This window comes from Elephantulus edwardii, unplaced genomic scaffold, assembly GCF_000299155.1.
Source record: "Elephantulus edwardii isolate Elephantulus edwardi_28Jun2011 unplaced genomic scaffold, EleEdw1.0 scaffold00006, whole genome shotgun sequence".
NCBI classification, from domain to species: domain Eukaryota; kingdom Metazoa; phylum Chordata; class Mammalia; order Macroscelidea; family Macroscelididae; genus Elephantulus; species Elephantulus edwardii.
Window position 1 is genome coordinate 26,814,447 of NW_006399756.1, and position 16,038 is coordinate 26,830,484.

Here is a 16,038-nt window from a genome sequence, read left to right on the forward strand (position 1 = left end):
GGGCTGGAGGGTTGGAGGGTTGGACCTGTAGAGGGTTGGAGGGCTGGACCTGTGGAGGGCTGGGCCTGTGGAGGGCTGGCAGGCTGGAGGGTTGGAGGGCTGGACCTGTGGAGGGCTGGTAGACTGGAGGGTTGGAGGGCTGGCGGGCTGGCGGTCCAGCAGTCACAGCACTTAGGGAGAAGGGAAGCAGAGTAATGAGGTGCACATAAGCAGAATTTCTTCTAAAAATTTCATAGCACATGCTGCCACAGCAATAACACCATCCATTGCTCAGCAATGGGTTGGCCTGAACACTGAGATTTCCAAGAAGTCTGTGCCTCTCTCTTCTACTCTCACCTACATGAAAGTAAGACAGACAGATGGCTTTGCTCTACTTGAAGAGAGGACACTCCAAGAGGCAGGCACATATGAGGACAAACAGCACTGTCAACACCAAAATATTTTTAGAAAAGATTTCTACAATACTGAGTCTTAGAATGATTGTTTTCACCTCTGTGCGTGTATCCTTTTATAGCCTCACACACACACACAGGAGTACGTCGAGCTGGAAAGTAAACTTGTGCGTGAATGCTGGACCCAAAGGGCAGGTCTAAGGGCAACATGTGCTCATGGCGTCATCCATTCTACTCTGAGTCTTCCCACCTTAATCAAGATTCTGAATGTCAATTTGAAAAAAAATAGAAATCAATACTGATTCAAACCTAATTATTTGCCATAAACTGTTTAGCACACAGGATATCACTTATGTGACCTGAAAAAAAGTCCATTCCCTAAAATACTGATTTTTTTTTAAAAAAAAAAGCCAATACGCAAATTTTCTAAAGAGAAATGACATGAGAACCTTCCTCCTCTCTCCCTAAGAGATTGCCCGGGAAACATTATTATATCATTTTTACCATAATAATATAAACCATTTCCATGATCATCCTGAATATTACTTTATAAAGATATATATTTTAAAAGGCTTTCAAAACATGTTTCAACCCAACATTGGAGAATAAAGCATTAAAAGTTTTGTTATACAGTAACATATTCATGTGATAAGTGTATGAATTTACAACCAAACATTATATATATATAATATATATATGTATATATTTATATAAAAAGCAAACTTGGCCAGAAATTAAGGCTAGCTACAAAGTTGTCCAAGTAAATTATGCTTATCAAAAACAAATTACAAAATAAAAACCACACATGCATTTTCAAATCATCCAAACCACTGACAAAATAAGCTTCAGCATCTAAAGTTTTTAAATTAACTGCAAGAAAGTGCTGGAGACATTTACAATTTTAACACCAGTCAGTATTCCTACAAAGTTACATTTCAATTTTTCACCAGCCTCAAATGTAATAAAACTAAAAACTGAAATCTTTTCATTTTGGTCCCTTGCACTCTGGTGAGAGAACAGGTGGTAAAGGATAGGCAGTGAGCGTCGTTTACAAATGGCTGTTCCACACACCAAAGCACAGTGGGTGTTAACACTGCTTGACCTGACACATGGCTGGAATTCCAAGCCTCAGAGCGAACATTTCATTAATTACACACGCCAGCAACCCAGGGTAGGGTAAAGGTCCTTTAGACCTCTCCCTGCCCAAATCAAAGTAACTTAAACTTGAAATAAAATAAAGCCAAAATGTAAGTGACCTCATTTCAAAACCACCAAAATAGACATTTGTCTAAATATTTCATTGAAATACTTCTTTTACAAGTATTCTCAACAAATGCTACTTTTAAGATTAATTTCAGCATGTCCTCAAGAGCCTATAGGACTGTCGGCAAATGCTAAACAAATAAAAGTTGCTATGATGGGAGAATCCATTTAATAAAGCTCATGTATTAAGTAGGATGGCTATATCAGAATTCTCTTTTCATAGGTTGCGCTTACCATTTCCCATCTGAACATCTGAAGTCATCTGTCTCTTTTTGCTCTCGCTTATATTTCCAAACTCTATACAACATGTAATGCAAGAGGGAGTTTTCTATCAAATGGTAGTAAGAGCACAATTTCTTAAAAGATATGCTTAATGCTAAGGATACTGTGTCCTTACTGAGTCAGAAATGAACACTCTACTTTAACCTTGATTGAAATTTAATGTTTTAGGCACTATATTAACAAACTAGCACCTTTATTAGCTCATGACTAAATGGGTAATGATTTGAGAAACATTAATGAAATAAATGTTCTCTTTAAAGAAGTTTGTTCCTGTTTAGAGATAAAACACATTTCTTTTCTGAACCAATTCTGAGCAACTTCTAGCCTTCTCCTGAGAGCTGATTCACTAAAAGATTATTCCAACTCTCTACAGCCAAATTTCAGCTACAGACGTAGGCATCACTGAGACGGTTGATCAGGTAAAAAGATATTTATTGATACTAAGTGATGTAACAGCTGTTTTCCATATCTCTTAATAACTTTAAACATTATTTCTATAACAGTTTCTCAAGTAATAGGGTCTAAAGAACAAAAATGTTTAGATTAATATACAAAATCACCTTAGGGAATTACTGCAAGATGCCACTTTGCCAACATGGCCCAGCATCTGTCTTAGTTCCTTTCCCCTTCATCTTTGCTTTAAAACAAACAAATGAACAAACAAATGGAAAACACCTAGCAGGTGAGGCAGGTGATTGTCTCCGTGAGCTATCTGGCATAGACTGTGGTGTGGCAGAAGATGAAGAGAACAGAATGATACATTTTTAAACGCCAAACCCTAATCACAGAATGCTTCCCACTGTTATGACCCTGTGGAATGCAAACTGGGAACAGGATAAAATTTCGAAATCCGGCTCTGCGTTGAAGGGTTAAGGCATTCCGACTCCCCGGTCATTTTAAAGAAGACTTCTTGTTCCTGCAGTTTCCTGGCAAACTCTTCTTCCAAAGTCTTAAAAAGAAAGGGGAAGAGAAAAAAAAACCAAAAAACCAAAAACCAATGAGTCATATGATGGTAATATATTAATTTATGCTGATAGCATGAAAATATTACTTGCCCCAAATACTTTCTTCTCCTATTTCTCTAACTAAAATAAGACTGTTCAACAGTTAAGATCACAGACTTTGCACGGTCCTTCTGCCATACAACCCAGGAGGTACTCTTTACAGAGGCCAAGTTGCCACATCTTTCTCCCTCAGAGAAGCTGGCTACCAGTTTGGGTTCTGGCTCGCAGCAGGATGCACCAGAGCTGTTTTATCAATGCACGGCGCGGGTCAACTACTTTTCTCTATCACAGAATCGTTCCATTCCTCTGTGATGATACCATTTACCTCCCCGGGCTGCTGTATGAAGAGTCTGTGAGAAAGATGTGCTTACACCCCAGCAGGCACTCATTCAGGGGCACCTGTCCACGGGGCACTTACCACTCTTTATTCCGGTTATTGAGAGGTATGTCTTGTCTTCCCTGTGTTAGATAGTAAGTTGCTTGACATTAAGACCTAAAGCCAGATCCATCTCTACATCCCCACAGCACAGAGCAAACACAAGTGCTTGATAAGGATCTGTGAATGAGTGATTTAGGGATATGTGTGGTTGTACAAGAATGGGGGGAGACGGAAGGTACAGGAAGATTTCTCAGAAGAGGCAAAACAATCTCATTCTTGAAAGATAAAAATTTGATCGGTAGGCTGGAGAAGGCCTACCAGAGGGAGAAACAGCTAGAACAAGGCCCAGGCAGGAAACGGTGGGCTGAAGTGAAGAATGGTGACCCCATCCACTGCTGAAGCACAGGGAAAGTGACTACCGAGCAACCAAGCTAGAAGAACTGACCACAACAAAGGGGGGCGCCATGCAGGCTTCAAAGGCAAGCGAAGTCCTATGTATTTTTTTCTATTGGAAATGAAGATTTAGCAACACTACTCTGATGACATTCTTGGGTCCCTGAGGATAAAGACTTTGGCAAGGGGGAAGGATGAAAGGTGAAGATACTACAGCCCGGAGGCCCTTCAGGATACTCGTGAACAACTGATGCAGGTAGCTGGAAGTCAGCAATGGGAAACAGAATGGCAAATATTAAGAAAAGAGACTCAAAATTAGTTGGCACTGGACTGAACACGGGATGTGGCAGAAAGAAAAACTAATTCTGATTTCTAGACTAGATGTCAATTAAGAGAAAAGGAATGACACAGATGGCAGGAATGGGGAGATGAGGGACAGTAAGACAGAAAGAAAAAGGAAGCGGAGTTTGCTAACTCCACTGAGTATTCCTTCTTCAGTTCACAGTCAACTAGTTTGGATTAATCATTTACCATGTGTTAGAAACGCTTTCAGAAGCTGCCTGTACTTAGTGAACAAAGATAATGTCCCTGTGTTCAGAGCTTACATTCTCAGAGAGTAGACACACAATGACAACTATGCCTAACGGGGATGAATATTAAGAGAAAAGAAAAGGACGGTGACGGTGTTTGGGACGGGCAGGGCCACTGAAAAAGCCGAGTCCACTGCCTCAGAGCTGACACCATCCTGGTGAGCCTCCGTCAGGCTGTGAATCTTCGCAGGAGGAGACTGTCCAGCTTTCTCCCATGAGGCAACTAGTAGACCTGAACCAGCCAGCAGTCTAGTACATCATGTTCCATGTCTCCAGGATGCCCTGATTTCACTGACAGTTATCAAAAAAAAGGGAACCTTTCATGAGATATTTGGAGAGGTCTAAACAAAATGATAATAGAATATTCAGATGGAAAATGCGAGCTTAAAGTGGGATATGATAATAGTAAAAACAATAAATTATAATTGCAATAACAATTCCATGGAACTAGACTATGATTCAGGTACTGAGATAATAAGTACAAGATTTAACTCCTACCTTCAATTAGGTTGGGAGTAAGATCATTGCTTCACAAAGAAGAAGACTGGGCTTAGAAACGTTAAGTTACAAAATTATTCAGAAGTGGCAACGTGAGATCTGAACCCAGATCTGGCTGACTCTGGAGCCTGTGCTCTATACAAGCTTTCGAACGGCCTCTATATAAGCAATTTTTCGAGCTGTAACTAGCTAACCAGAACTTGAAGGTGAAGAAAACAGAGAACAGAGTAAGAACATAAAGTTGGAGGGAGCTCTAGTGCCCTAGTGGCAAGAAGCTGCACTGCAATCCCAGAGGTATGTGATTCGAATCCACCAGATGCTCTGCTGGAGAAAGAGGGGCAATTTCCTTTTGTACCAGTCAGATCCGATTTGACGGTACACACACACATACAAATAATAAAATAAAAATAATTTTAAAAAAACAAAGATAAAGTTGGGAAACGTGTGTATTTCAAGTGACTAGAAGACAGAGAGAAAGTGAGACAGAATACTAAAAAAGAGCAGAGTTGTATCAAAAAACAAAAACACACAAAACTCTGGTAGGAATTCTGGTAACCTGTGCTGCCAACCCAAAGGCACACAGTTCAAACCCACCAGCTGCTCCATGGAAGAAAGATGGGCAATCTTGTCCTGTGTGATTTACTACCTCTGAAAACCCACTGGCTGGAGGGTCAGCTATAAATTGGTTCTGACTCGATGGCACATAGTAAAACGTCACAAAAGCAAGACAAAAAGAGAATTTCAAGAAACAAAGATTTTTAACAATGGTACCTCTGATACTAAATTGATCTTCACTTGAGTCTGTACAGGAAGATGATAAGATTTTATTATTACCAATTCACTCACTTGTGCCCATCTTAAAAAAAAAAAATTCATGCAATATTATTCAAAATGGGTGAGCCTGGAGGACATTATGCTGAGTGAAATATCTCAGTCACAAAGGGACAAATACTGCATGGTGCCACTGCAGTAGAATGGGACTGGCATCAGGGTTGGGGTAAGACTAAGAAAAAACTGGATAAATTATGTATAACGTATTGAAACAGATGAGGAAAAGAACAGATTAGAGGTGATATATGATTGAGTATTACGGTTAGCACAGGAATCCAGAATTAAGGTTGCACAGAGAAGTGTACTCAGTGCAGGGGCGGGTGGTGGGGGACAGAATTGTATACCAATGAAGGAATTTTCTTTTTTTTTTTTTTCTTTTCAAAGAAAGGAGTGAACTGGCTGGGAGGGGTGGGCAGGGAGAAAAGTGCAGCAACGAATGAATGGAAATCCAAAATCTCTGTCAATGTTTATTAAAATTAATAAAAATGAGAAAGTCTGAGGTGAAAGCTAGGCCACAAAGAGTTGAAAGCAAAAATAGAGAGAGGAAATTTTCATTTTATGTTCTTTTGTACTTTTTGAAATTTGAAACACATGAATATATTATCTACCTAAACACTTTTAAACTAAAGAAAATTTAAATTAAAAAGCTATACCGTCAACTGCCTTACTTGTCACACTGCCTTTAAAAACTCTTAGTACTTGACAGGGCCTAAATATTTTTCTCCTCAACTGGTGATTAGATGACTGAAAGAAGGAATATGTGAACTGTGCAATGGGAGGAAATCCAAAAGGAAATAAGGGTTTATGGTCGAAGGTTAATGAAGGACGGAAATCATATGGTGACAGTCAAAACCGCTGACCAGCAGGGACAAGTTGAGCAGAGACCAAAGTGCAAACAGGAGAAACACACGGATGAGGGGAGGAAGGGAGGTGACCCTTCTACTGGACCATAAACTGAATTAGCACAAAGGGCCTTATAATCTGGCTCCAATCCACTTGTGCAGGCTCACCAGTCATCACTTTCTCACTCCCTAATCTTGGCTGAGAGCAGAAAGTACCAGAGGACTGTCTCTTTCACTGACTATGAAAGGTGTGTGGATCACAACAATCATGGCTAACCTTGAGAAGAACAGGAATCCCCAAACACTTGACTGTGCTTAAATACATGACTGTGCTCACGCGAAACCTATACTTGGACCAGGAGGTAGTCACCAGGAGAGAGCAAGAAACACCACATGGCTCAAACCAGAAAAGAAGTGCATCAGGACACATCCTGTGTCCAGACTTTTTCAATCTATATGCGGAACAGATCATTTGGGACGTTAGACTTTATGAGGAAAGTGGCATCAAGATTGAAAGAAGACTCATCAACAACCTGCGTTATGCAAATTACACAGTCTTGCTTACTGAAACTGAGGAGGGCCTGAAGCATTTGCTGCAGAGGATCAAGGACTGTAGTCTTCAATATGGATTGAAGCTCAATATCAAGAAAATGAAGATTCTCACCACTGGACCAAATGGCAGCATCATGATAAATGGAGAAGAGACTGAGATTGTTAATTTCAGCTTGTTTTGTTCCAAAATCAACATTCTTGGCACCAGCAGTCAGGGAATAAAGAGACAAACTGCAATAGGAAAATCTGCTGTCAGGGACCCCTCCAGAGTGCTAAAGAGCAATGATGTCAGTCTACAGACTAAGATATGCCTGATCCAGGCCATACAATTACTTGTTATGCATCAAAGTGCTGGACAATGACCAAAGATGACAATAGAAGAATTGATGCCTTTGAGTTGTGGTGCTGGAGAAGAGTATTGAACATACCATAGACTGCCAAGAGAACTAACAGGTCTATCATAGAGAGGGTGAAATCAAGTTTCTCCTTGGAAGCTAGGATTTAGAGGCTCCAATTCACATACCTTGGACATGTGGCCAAGAGGGACCAGTCCTTGGAGAAGGACATCATGCTTGAGATGGACTGACACAATAACTGGGGTAATGACGGTAGGTGTGTCAGGGACAGTGGACTGGCCCAGGACAGGGCAGTGTTCAGAGCTATTGTACACAGGGTCGCTATGAGTCATGGTGGACTAGACAGCGCATAACAGTAACAGCAACGTTTGTAACAGAAGAACACACAGCTCTATGAACTACTGCCGACTGTCTGTACATACAGTTTTACTCATGCTTTTCCCTCTACTCATAATGCTCCTCAACCCCAACCTGTTGCTCTGCCCGGCAAGCTCTGACTCATCCTCAAGCCTCACTCAGCTTAAGAAAGACTTCCTCTCTGAAGCCTCCTCCAGGCAAATTTACGCTCTCCTCCTCTTCCTGTACACTGTGCTCCCTTCCCAGTATTCCTTGCTCACCTCCTTCAAAGCAAAGACACTACAAAATTCTGTTTGTCATTAGACTCTGCCCTTCTGAGGGCTTTCTTTTCAACTCTTCATCTCCTATACCTTCCTGTACCCTCTTGTACCTTCTTCACACATGCTGTGAAGAGCCAACGACTGAGTGGATACAAGCATACAATTTTAATGGAAATGCTCAAAGTTCATTTTCCTAAGTTAACAATGATTTCATAAAATACTACAGAACATGGGAGAGCCTAGAGAGCACTGTGCTGAGTGAAATAACAGTCTTACAAGGACAAATATTTCGTAAGACCATTATTGTAAAAAGAGGATAACTGACTAAGATTGCATACAAATGCCCAAAAGGAAAGGGAAGAGGGGGAAGGGAGGAATGGTGAAAACACTAGGAGAGCAGAGGTTAGTGGGCAGATGAGGGGGAGAAATAATAGTTCAACAGAGCCTTGAAAGATTCAATAGCGACTTGAAAAGATGGGGTAATAAGAGGCATAAAGCAATAGTAATTAATTATATAAAATACAAATATATAAATGATTGTATGAACCACAATGTAAATGACTGTATTAAACACGATGTACATTAATGAAACACAATTGTATGTGAATTACTGTATGCAAACCAAAAAAAGATCTTTTCTTTTGAAAAAAAAATTACCTTTTTCCTAGGTCTCAATTTCTCTCTCCACTCCTTTAATTCTTGGCTGTGTTCTTCATCTAATTCTTTTAGTTTCTGAGTCTCATGCTCAACCAACAGATGACATTTTTCATTCTGAAAACAAAGTTTAGATTAAAAAAATTCAGATCAACAAAACTTTTCATAAATGCAATCATCTTCCAAAGTAATAAGTTAGTCATCAAGCTATTATTGAAATTCAAGCTCCCCTCTAAAAATCTAAAGCCAAGAACTATGAAATGAGTCATAACTTGATTTCTGCAAGTTTAGAAGTGACATTTATTACCATATAAAAAGAGCTTACACAGAAAGGGAAAGAATTCATTTAAGCCTGTTTACCCTTTTTAAGAAGGTTTGCTCATAAAACTGACACTTTTAGGAGATGTGCATGCATTTTATCCACTTGTACTAAAATACAGAATTGGTGAGTAAATGAAGCAAGAGTCCCCACATGCTGTCACAGTTCACAATGTCACCACTCTGAAACTGTAAACATTATATACTAGATACTAGGGAGACCATATACTTCAGACAGAATCTAAAAATGGCCTGCTCTTAAAGTAACCTTGAAAGATCCCTCTGAAAAGTTCATTACATTTTTCAGAAGCCTAAAAGAAATTTTTCTAAATGCAGAGAAATTTTAAAATCAGTATGTGAAAGCAAAATTGCCTACTTTTATAACTTGGGGATTTTTGCAAAATATGTCCAAAACAACACACTATGTTGCTTTTTAAAAGACCAAATTTCTCAAGACTATAATTTAGGTGCATATTCTCATTAATCATGGTTATATAGGATGTAAACAGTGTCTCTAGCACTAAGCTATCTTCACTCAGGGCTGTACAGGAAGTGCATGCAGCCTTCCACCACAGCACTTTTGGCATTGATGTGCACTTGACTTTGGTTAGCTATGACCCCACGTCCCCAACTCCATGTGCATGCTGCCCTAACCTGCAACTGATGCAGCTCGCGGACGTTGGCTTCACACTGCAACTGAAGATCCCGCATTTGATTTTCATGTTTTTGATGTTGAGCCATTCGTTCATTTTTCTGTCTCTTTTCTTCTTGAGCAGCAAACTATAAATAAGAAAAACAAAGGAGAACTTAACAGCTAATGAGCATGTCATTTGTGCATATTCCAAACGTGATATTAAAGAATTTAATGACACTTTAAGACAAGAAACTGACGCTTCAAGTAATAATATGCTGTTACTAAAGGGTGACGTCTCCATGGCTTTCAGGACTTCTGCTTAAAACCTAGTGCCTCCTCTCTGTGCGCTAACATCAGTTTATTTGCATACGGGGCCTGTGACTGCAGAAATATCATAGTGACACCATGTATTTCTTTCAAAATCTCTCCAAAATGCCTCATTCCCAGGGTTGACCTTGGGATTGTTTTAACTCGGAATCTGCTAAGGCAACAAAAGAGGGCTTTGTGTCTTCTGTGGTCACCATCTTGGGAAGACTAAGCTTGCTCATGCCATCTATATAGCCCAGGTTGTGCAGCTGAGGCAAACATCCATAAGCATAAGGTGGCTCTAATTATCTATCAAATATTAATGCTGCACTTCTGAAAAGTCGTTTAAAATAACCCTGCTCTGTCCACTTGCTTTACAGAGGTAACTCGTGGTTGCTGTGAAGCTGAACACTGTGACACTGATGTGTCAAATGCGGTAACAGTTACCCATGGTGGACAGTGTTTGGTGGAGCTCCCCGATTAAAACAAGCTTGGAAGCAGGAGTGGAATCCACTTCCATAATAGCTTGCCTCTGGAAACCCTGTGAAACTAGAGAAAGAATGAAAGTTATACAGGAGGTGTCGAGGACTTTCACTCATAGGGTCACTATAAGTCACCTATGACTCGATGGCACTTAACAACAACAACAATAACAACAACAGCATAGAGAGAAAGCAGTTGGCCTAGTGGACAGAAAGTCTTACCTCCAAGCCAAAGGTGGGTGACTCTACTCTGTGGCCCTCAGGCCTGCCTTTAATTGTTTCTGGTGAAACAGTCTTCTAGGTCATATAGCCCTGGTCTGCCCACTTGCTGTACAGAGGTAACTCGTGGCTGCTGTGAAGCTGAACACTGTGACACTAATGTGTCAAATGTGTTAATGTTTACCCATGGTGGACAGTGTTTGGTGGAGCTTCCTGATTAAAACAAGCTTGGAAGCAGGAGGGGCATCCACTTCCATAGTAGCTTGCCTCTGGAAACCCTATGAATCTGGAGAAAGGATGAAAGTTATACAGGAGGTGTCCAGGACTTTCGTTCATAGGGTCGCTATGAGTCTCCTATGACTCGACAGCACTTAACAACAACAACAAAAGTTGGCATGTTGTCAGGAGATGCTGGTCCTTGGAAAAGGACAGCATGCTGAGAAATGCAGGTCACAGAAAAAGAGGAAGATCCTCAATGAGACAGATGAGCTCAGTGACCGCAACAACGGGCTTGGGCATGGCAGAGACTGTGGATGCGGATGCGGCAGGGCGAGATTTCAGTGCGCTGTTCAAAGGGTCAGGAAGAGGCACAGGTGACTCAGCAGCATGCAACAACGACAAAGGTGAAGAGAGCAATTTACTTATTTACCTGTTTAATTTTTTCACGGTCCTGATCGGGTGTGGCTGTTGAGTTAATTCTCAAACTTTTCTTAAACATGGCCATTCGAGTCTTGGCTTCACTGCGCTGAATCTTGGGCAGTCTTGCTCTTTCTTGAGTCTGTCTGTTTTTCAATTCTTCAATAAGTCGCTGATTGTAGCGCTGCATTTGTTCTGTTTCCTTCTCATGTTTTAAATGTGGACCGGTGATATAATACTCAGTACACACATAAATACTTAAACACATTTGTTTGTCTGTTTCTCAGAATTACCTCCTCTCTTGCTGCACAATGACCACCAAAAATAACAAACAAAAAAAGAATTTACAAGGACAATAAGTTACTGATGATAAGGTAAGAGTACTGGTGGCCTAGTGGTTAAGGAGTTGTGCTGCCAACCCACATGGCTCAAATCTTCTGGATGCACCTCCAGAGAGATAGGTAATCTCCTCTTATCCAATTTATTGCCTCTAAAAGCCCCCTGGAGGGTCAGTTACCAATTTATTGCCTCTAAAAGCCCTTTGGAGGGTCAGTTACAAGTGGTTCCTTATCAAGGGCCTATAACAAGTGATGAGTTCTATACTAGAACTTTCTTTTACTAAACACATGGAATCCACAGTTGTTGTTGTTTTTAATTTTTTTTTTATTATTATTTTTGTGTGAGTGTACCGTCAAATCAGATCTGACTGGTACAAGAGGAGATTGTCCCTCCTTCCCCGGCAGAGCACCTGGTGGATTTGAACCATGCACCTCTGGGATTGTAGTTGCAGCTCCTTACCACTAGGCCGCCAGAGCTTCCCTGGAGTCCACAGTTTTAAGATACTTGAACCATAAATGGTGCCATTAATAGCTACCTTTAAGAGAAAAGGGGCAGGCCTTTAAACATTGTAATTAGCTATCATTCTTACAATTTGTAGAAAAGTTTACAATCATAATAAAGATAAAATTTACTACCCAAACTTATCAGAGAGTTACTGGGATAAAAGAAAAGCAGAAAAGAACTTTAGAATTCATCCTCTACGAAATACAAATGACAAAGCTGTTACACAATCTTTAAACAAAAAGCCGAACAAATTTTTCATTAACCTTCTCATGCCGTTTAAGCAGCTGATGTCTTTGCATGAAATACTGATCTTTAAGTTGCTGCTTGAGCATCTGGTGCTTTTCCTGTAAGTGTCTTTCTTCAAGTTCCCAAATTGCAGCTTCTCGAGCTAAAAGATAAAGCAATATTCAGAATGTCACTGTTCTTTTTACTAAGGTATTTTTGGTCTTTATTTCGATACTTAGACAGAAGTGTCCCACATACACTAATAACATAAAGGCATTGGTATCTATTATTACTTTTCCATTGTGTTCTAATTTCCCAAAAACCGCAAATGCCCCATCTGACTACCATAATTCCATTCAGTCATCTTAATGAGAAAGAAAGAATCCAAGTTAATTTCTCAGGAAAAATAAATGCTTAAAATTCCATTATATCTTGTAACCATTAAGCATGCCAACAATTACAAGGCATAATGAGTACACAAAATTATTCAGGTCTATTTTTAGCTTTGTCTGGACAAGAAGAAGGATTACATCTTTATATTCTTATGTCTACTATCATATCAACTTCTTTTTGCATTAAATAGTCCTATATTTTGAGCATTTTCTCTTACCACACTTTTATTTAGCCTTCTTTCCACCACTCTAGCGAAGGAAAGCATACACTCAATTTCCGAGTTATCTCTTTCAATACCTCTGAGGTATCATTTCACATATGCATCTATGCCACACTATTTGATTACCTCGCATGAGCTGCTGCTTGTTATTTAAGCACTCTCTTTCAATATTGGCTAACTCTGCCTTCTGTTGCTGGATGATCTTTTTCAAAGAGCCATCTAATTCTTGTTGCTGCTTCTGCACAAAGTCTTGTTCCTATTAGATACAGTTAACCATAAGTTAATAACATGCAGAAATGATCATTTATCTGTATGACTGTACAAGTCAACTGCTAAAATTTCCAAGCCAAGCTTACAAAGTTTAAACTGTGATATCATCAAAACTCTACAGCACACATAACCTTATAAAACCCAATTCAAGCCTAAGAAAGACTTATATGATATTCTAAACTTACTGTTTAAAAGTATATTTATAAAAGAAGTCTATTGTTCACTTTTTCTTTTTTTATTTTAGTTAAAATATCCTACTACTATACTGGTACCTTTGGGAAATAATACATTTACAGCTTCTAAAATTGACTAATTCCACTATGGTTTGTTTGAACAATATAGATAATAAGTAACTAATAAATAAAACAAGTATCTGAGTTTTAAACTCTATTTTTCTAAGAAATAAAAGAATTAGGAAGAAATATGGTTATACAAACTAAGAGTTTCTGTATCTACAGCTTGTATCTGAAAAAAGGAAAATATGGTTTACAGATTTAAAGAGAAATAAAATTGTCTTGTAAATCTATAAACAAAATTTCTTATAATCATGAAATTCTACTAACACCTTTGATTTGGGATAGACTCTCTCATTTGAGTACACCAATATTTGTGTATGTATTATAGCCCAAACGCCAGTCTTATGCTTTAGAAAACCCCCTAAGTTACTCTGTAGGGAGCTCTGGTGATGTAGCCCACTGGAGGTCATGCTGCTAACCCAGACAGCATGCCTCTCTGGAGGTTCAAATCCACCAGTGGTTCCACAGGAGCGGAATGGGCAATCTCCTCCTGTGTGATTTACAGCCTAGGAAACCTGTTTGTGGGGGAGGGGGGATTGGCCATGAGTCAGTTCTGACTCACAGCAACGAGTAGCAGGCATTAAGAAAAGGAAGTTAAAGGGACTCATGGTCTTTATGATACAACACACATTTATAGAAAGAAAAGAACAGTATCTAAACTAAGGAAATGTAAATTTTGCCAGTAAATATTTGGATCTCCATTCTTCTCCTGGAGGTTACACAGGGTTTTTTTTATTAATTCAAGGGATGTTCATATCAATTTGGTTTTGAAAATTTAGGATTGAAGCAGCAATCCCAGCTCCTTCATCCTCACCTATTCCCCCAGCTCTGACATTATCTAAAAGAAGAGAAAATCCAAGATTCAGCTTAGTTATTCTTAAGACTTGGAGAGTATCTGTCCTTTTCTGGACCACTACCAACCTAGTCTTCCATACATAGGGAGAGGATCTAACAAGCTCCACCAGATATTTGCCTTAAGCACTGTACTACTAACCAAAGGCTGGCAGTTTGAATCCACCCTGAGGCCTCATGGAAGAAAGACCTGGTGACCTGCCTCTAAATGGTTAACAGCCTGGAAACCTATTATGGCAACTGTTTCTGATTCAGTGCAGTACTTGAAGAGGTCAGGATTCATTTCTTCCAGGCCCTGTCATCCTGTTAAAGCAATCTGGAGTTACCAACACTGTCTCATTTAAATAATTAGTGATATTTAGTTGTCAAATGTATAAAGTTGCCAAAACCTAACAAATTGCATCAATAAGGTAAAATTACCATCGGACCATAGTTACCTATGTCTCATTCTTACAACCAAAGAAAGCCCACGAATATTTACGTTCTACTTAAAGAGATACAAAATCTCTATGTCTCTTTCTTAAGCCATAAATTATTCAAGTTTTTGTATTTTGTCATTTTTCCTACAGTTAATAGTACTTATAATTATTATTATTATTTGTTTGCTGTGAAATTTCTGTATCTAAACCTACTTAATAACCTGCACATATATCAAAAGACTCTCTTTTGTTCAGTATTTCCAGGCATACTGGGACAAAGGATCCAAGTTACCTAACTAGTGTAAACAGAAATCTTTTTTTGGCTCAAAAGAACTGTAAGTGCAGAAGTATGGGACAGAACAAATAAATAACTTATATACGTGAAATTAAAACAAATTTTAAAAAAGCCAGTGTCACTACATACATGAATGCAATCTCTGGTGAGGAAGATTTTAGCTCACATTGTTAATACTACATTTATGTCTAGACTAAGGGTTCAGTTCGAAGGATATCCTTAGTAAGGATTTCACAAATGTTAGGCACTGTACTAAGCACTAACTGTTACTACAGTTAGTATAGGTTTTGGCTTTCACAAGTATCTACATCACTGGCTCCAAGTATTTTTTGTCTGTCAGACTATACAGAAATCAATTAATCCCTTAATATTCCTCTTTGAGAACTTTAAAAGTAAACCACTGCAAACTCAAAACTCAGAATAAAGGTCCAGAAACCATGCTTCACAACACGAGTGGCAGAACCAAGGAATCAGGCTATGAAGCAACTAATACACAGAGTGTACAGAAACGAAGACTTAAGTAGACAGAACCAACACTGAGCTGCTCCAGAGAGAAATAAGGATCAATGGGTAAGAGTCCACGTAGGTAGATACAGCTATAACACATGGAAGTGTTTCCTAACAACCAGATCTTAAAGGTCCCTCTCACGATGATTTATATACTATATTATCACAAAAGCAATTATTTTTTTAAATGAAATTAAATTCTAATGTTATTGAGTTTTCATGAAATTTCCCAATTCTAAAACAGTATATTCACAATGGAATATGTAATTAGAAATTACTCAGGAGTAAATAAAAGAACTATTACATTAAAAAAAAAAGCCAACAGACAGATGAATTAGAGAAAATAAAAGAACTATTAAGGACCTCTCCAAAGTACTGAAGAGCAATGGTGTCTCTCTGGAAACTAAGGTGCGTCTGATACAGGCCATGGTCTTCGCAATCACTTGTTATACATCAGAGAGTTGGACAAT

General features: G+C 39.1%; 1 protein-coding gene across 1 annotated transcript in view; it reads right to left on the bottom strand.

The window, feature by feature from the left end:
• Positions 1–2,739: 2,739 nt before the first annotated feature.
• Positions 2,740–16,038, bottom strand: part of SLK (STE20-like kinase) — a 65,991-nt gene continuing 52,692 nt past the window's right edge. Inside the window, 6 exon segments of the mRNA XM_006880178.1 lie at positions 2,740–2,886; positions 8,657–8,770; positions 9,626–9,751; positions 11,262–11,450; positions 12,355–12,479; positions 13,056–13,185. Coding sequence (XP_006880240.1) covers positions 2,740–2,886; positions 8,657–8,770; positions 9,626–9,751; positions 11,262–11,450; positions 12,355–12,479; positions 13,056–13,185 — 831 coding nt within the window.